General features: G+C 36.0%; 1 protein-coding gene across 1 annotated transcript; it reads right to left on the bottom strand.

The window, feature by feature from the left end:
• Window positions 1-652: 652 nt before the first annotated feature.
• Window positions 653-3,628, bottom strand: LOC121964950 (zinc finger protein 391-like). Its single transcript, XM_042515122.1, has 2 exons — window positions 3,395-3,628; window positions 653-1,910 (listed from the first exon to the last, which is right to left on the bottom strand). Exons 1-2 carry the CDS (start codon window positions 3,564-3,566, stop codon window positions 727-729), a joined length of 1,356 nt encoding a protein of 451 aa, XP_042371056.1. The 5' UTR covers window positions 3,567-3,628; the 3' UTR covers window positions 653-726.
• Between the last annotated feature and the right edge of the window lie 200 nt (window positions 3,629-3,828).

Here is a 3,828-nt window from a genome sequence, read left to right as displayed (position 1 = left end):
GTGCAACATATTTACATTGTTATTTATTTAGAAAAAGAAAACAAAGTGCAAGAAAAAGAAAAAAAAAGTGCATGTTTTGATGGGTCCGTGTTTTTACATGTGAGCCTGTTAAAAAAAGTCTGACAAGACTGATGCTCTTTTTGAATTCAAGTTTCTATTTTATTAGGAGGAAGAAGACTTCCATAACAGCATTAACAAGATGTCAGTGCACCCTGACTCAATTTAAACATCATCTGTTTAATATATATATAGGGTATGTTTTTAAAAAAAAGAAAAGAAAAAAACATTATTTTTGTTATTATAGCCCCAAGGACAAAAAATATGCAAAGAAAAAAACTTCCATTCTGTTTTCTTGGTGAGGACTTTAAATGGTTAACAGCCATTACTGTGCACTCACTTCAACATTTTACCTCTATTTGGGAGATAACAGTTTTTTCAAAGAAATGCTTTTGTGAGCTGAAATATTACACAGTCATATATAGAAAAAGTATACATTAAGATATTGACATCTTACCTTTATTTAAAATGTTTTACATTAGGTTATAGATGTAGCTACTCAAAAAGTGAATTTCATTCACTGATCCTCGTATTTTTTTAAATACATGATTTGAGGACAGCTTCTCCCCAAAATGCTGCAATTATGAGGCTCCTTCTGTAAGTTCTTGTGTGTCTTGACCATAAACTTCTCAAACTGAATTCTCTTCCACATATTTTGCAAAAGTGTGGCTATGTTCCTGTGTGCGTTCTCATATGATTGTCAAAGTCAGATGCATCAGAGCATCTTTTGCCGCAGGTCTCGCAAACGTATGGCTTCTCATCAGCGTGGTCTCTTCTCATGTGCACCATCAACTCACGACTAATTCTGAAATCCTTCCCGCATGTTGTGCAAACAAATGGTTTCTCGTCTGTGTGGATTCTAATGTGCTTTTTCAGCCCTGAAATGTCACAGAATCCTCTGCCGCAGGTCTTACAAACATACGGCTTCTCGCCTGTGTGGGATCTCATGTGGATATTTAAGTTGCTGCTACATTTGAAAGCTTTACCGCATGTTTTGCAAGAATACGGCTTCTCACCTGTGTGAGTTCTTATATGAATGTTCAATGAAGATGTCTGACGGAATATTTTCCCGCATGTTTCACAAGAATATGGTTTCTCACCTGTGTGGGTTCTCATGTGATGGCCCAAAACTGATTTGCTACGGAACATTTTCCCACAGGTGTTGCAAGGATACGGCTTCTCACCTGTGTGGGTTCTCATGTGGACATTTAAGATACTAGAACATGAGAAATATTTCCCACATATTTTGCATGAAAATGGCTTTTCACCTGTGTGGACTCTCAGGTGTCTCTCCAAATGTGACTTAAAGGGAAACTCTCTTCCACATGTGTCACATTTGATTGGCTTTTTACCCATGCGAGTATTACAGTGATTCTCTGACAAGTTAGGGTTGTCATTGTTACTGTGACTTCTGCTTTTGTGACGTTTTCTCTTTGTTTTTGCATTTCTGGTTGATCCTGAGCCTCCATGCTTGCCTCCTTCATGTTCTTGGCTCTCAGCTACTTGGAGGTTGTGAGAGAGGAGCTGCTGGTCACTTTGTGCCTCTGATACCACGGAGCTGATAACCGGCATGATGTCTACAGACTCCTTCTCTGCTGCACTTTGAGTTTTATCAGGATTCAAATACAGAGTCTGATCTTCACTCTGGTCACTGTCCTCATAAGTAAACACGAAGCTATCAGTCTCCTCCTTCAGTGCAAGCCGCTCTCCCTCCTGAGTGGTGCAGACCTCCTCCTGCTCCTCTTTAATCTGTGGAGGCTCTGGGTCCTCCTGGTCCAGACTGGAGTCCTGAATACAGCTCTTCTGTTGGTCAGGGGGAACCTCCTCCTCCCAGACATGTTGCTGTGGGAGCTCTGGAGGGACAGATAAAACAGGATACTACTGTGATTGCAAAAATGTCTCGCAGATTAATTCCCATAACCTATGCATATAAAGCATTGAGCCCTGTTTTGAACATACTAACAAACTGTTAATGAGCTCATGTGTTGAAATCTTAAGATTCAGTTGATTTAAAAACATTATTTGTCATGTGACTGCTTCTATATTTTTATCTTATGTCTTATACTATTTAAATTCAATATTTTTTATGTTAATTGTTTTGCACCAAAACACCACGTCAAATTCCTTGTATATGTAAATGTACTTGGAAATAAAAGACTCAGCACGCTCACACTACTTTAAAGCAGATGTCTGTTTCAGTATATGGAGTCAAACTGTGGTATTCTCTGGATAATGACTTCAAATGCAACTCGAATATTATTCATTTTTAAAGAAGGTATAAAGAAAAAATATCTATGTATCTACAGTAGCCTCTGTTATTAGTGGGAAAGGGGCAGGTATTAGGAGTTTTTCTTCGTCCTGCTCCTGTTTGTTCGAGGACATGTATATAAGTAGAAAAATTGTATCATGAGTATTTGTTATTGTTTTGGAAATTACACACTGAAATGAGCAGATAAACCAAACATGAATATTATGACTATTTTGAGTTAATTTTATTTGATAGGGACAATGCAATTTAATAAAGTTCCAATACGGAGTATGAAACTAATGTGTTGCATAAAGAGTGTTTAGCTATTGCTAATTTTTAACATTAAAAATTCATTAAAATATTGAGTTTCATACATCAAAATACACTATAATGGGAGGCACAATAAAATTCATATTTTGATGTTGTCCTATGTGTTGATGTTTTGGAGTATTTCTTAATGTATGTAGTGACTATAGTGTGTTTTTGCTTTTAATGTGCACTTTAGTATCAACCTCACTTCTCATGTATATTGTAATGTGCTTTTTTTTTTGTTTTTATATGTAATGTAATCAGGACGTCTTTGTAAAAAAACAGCTTGATTCAATGGCCTTCCCTGATTTAATAAATGTAAAATAATAATAATAACACACCACAATATATAGGCTAAAATATACATACCACCATTCACCAATAGACTTACACTAATACCCTTTGTACATGGGAATATAGTCCATGTGGTTTGATTGGTATTTATTTCGAACAAAACAAATAAAACAAAAATTATTTTAAAAAAAAAAAAAAGCAAAATAACAATAATTGAGCAAGGCGATCATGAATAGACTCAAATAACCAAAAGAATTAGATCTTACGTGTTCAGAAAAGAGTAGGAGGATGTATAAAGGTATTATTTCTTACATCTTCTCAGTTACTCCTCAATTCATTAACTTCATTTCTAACATGTTTATACACATACATACACTTACATAATTACACTCACGCATTTACAATCAAACACACACATATCCATATATACGTACATATATCCATATTCCTAATAGATTCTCAAGAGACTATTAAAGTTTTACACACCTATCCTGTGTACATTTATTTCAGGTTTCCAAACGTTTTCCAGCAGCCTGCGCTGACGGTCGATCTCTTCTTCATACTCGACGATAGTTTGTTTAAAAACTCCGAATATTTCTTCAGCAGTAACAGCCAGCCGCTCGTTGACAAACTCTCTCAAATACTCAACTGAAGACATTGTTTCTTGATTACAAATGAAACAGTCATCTAAACGACTGCAGTACGGTCCTCCGGCTAATTCAGGGCACCAGCGCTGATGTTCAGTTGTTCTTCTTCCTTGTGTATTTTTGGCGAATATCGACACCTACCGTACCGGAGTATTTAGAGCAGAGTCCAGTTTACGTTGAATAGCCAAATAAAACCAGTTTCCTTAATTGAACTCGTCTGAATGGTTGGTCAAACTACAGACATATAGCATATAATAATAACAATAATAATAA

The sequence above is a fragment of the Plectropomus leopardus genome, unplaced genomic scaffold (genome assembly GCF_008729295.1).
Source record: "Plectropomus leopardus isolate mb unplaced genomic scaffold, YSFRI_Pleo_2.0 unplaced_scaffold17861, whole genome shotgun sequence".
NCBI lineage: Eukaryota > Metazoa > Chordata > Actinopteri > Perciformes > Serranidae > Plectropomus > Plectropomus leopardus.
This window is presented reverse-complemented; position numbering and strand designations above follow the sequence as displayed.

Excerpts from the sequence above, each read along its gene's own strand:
- LOC121964950 (XM_042515122.1), bottom strand. The coding sequence starts at position 3,566 with ATGTCTTCAGTTGAGTATTTGAGAGAGTTTGTCAACGAGCGGCTGGCT. Across the intron at positions 1,911-3,394 it reads AATAAATGTACACAGGATAG|AGCTCCCACAGCAACATGTC; the intron begins GTGTGTAAAACT and ends CTGTCCCTCCAG.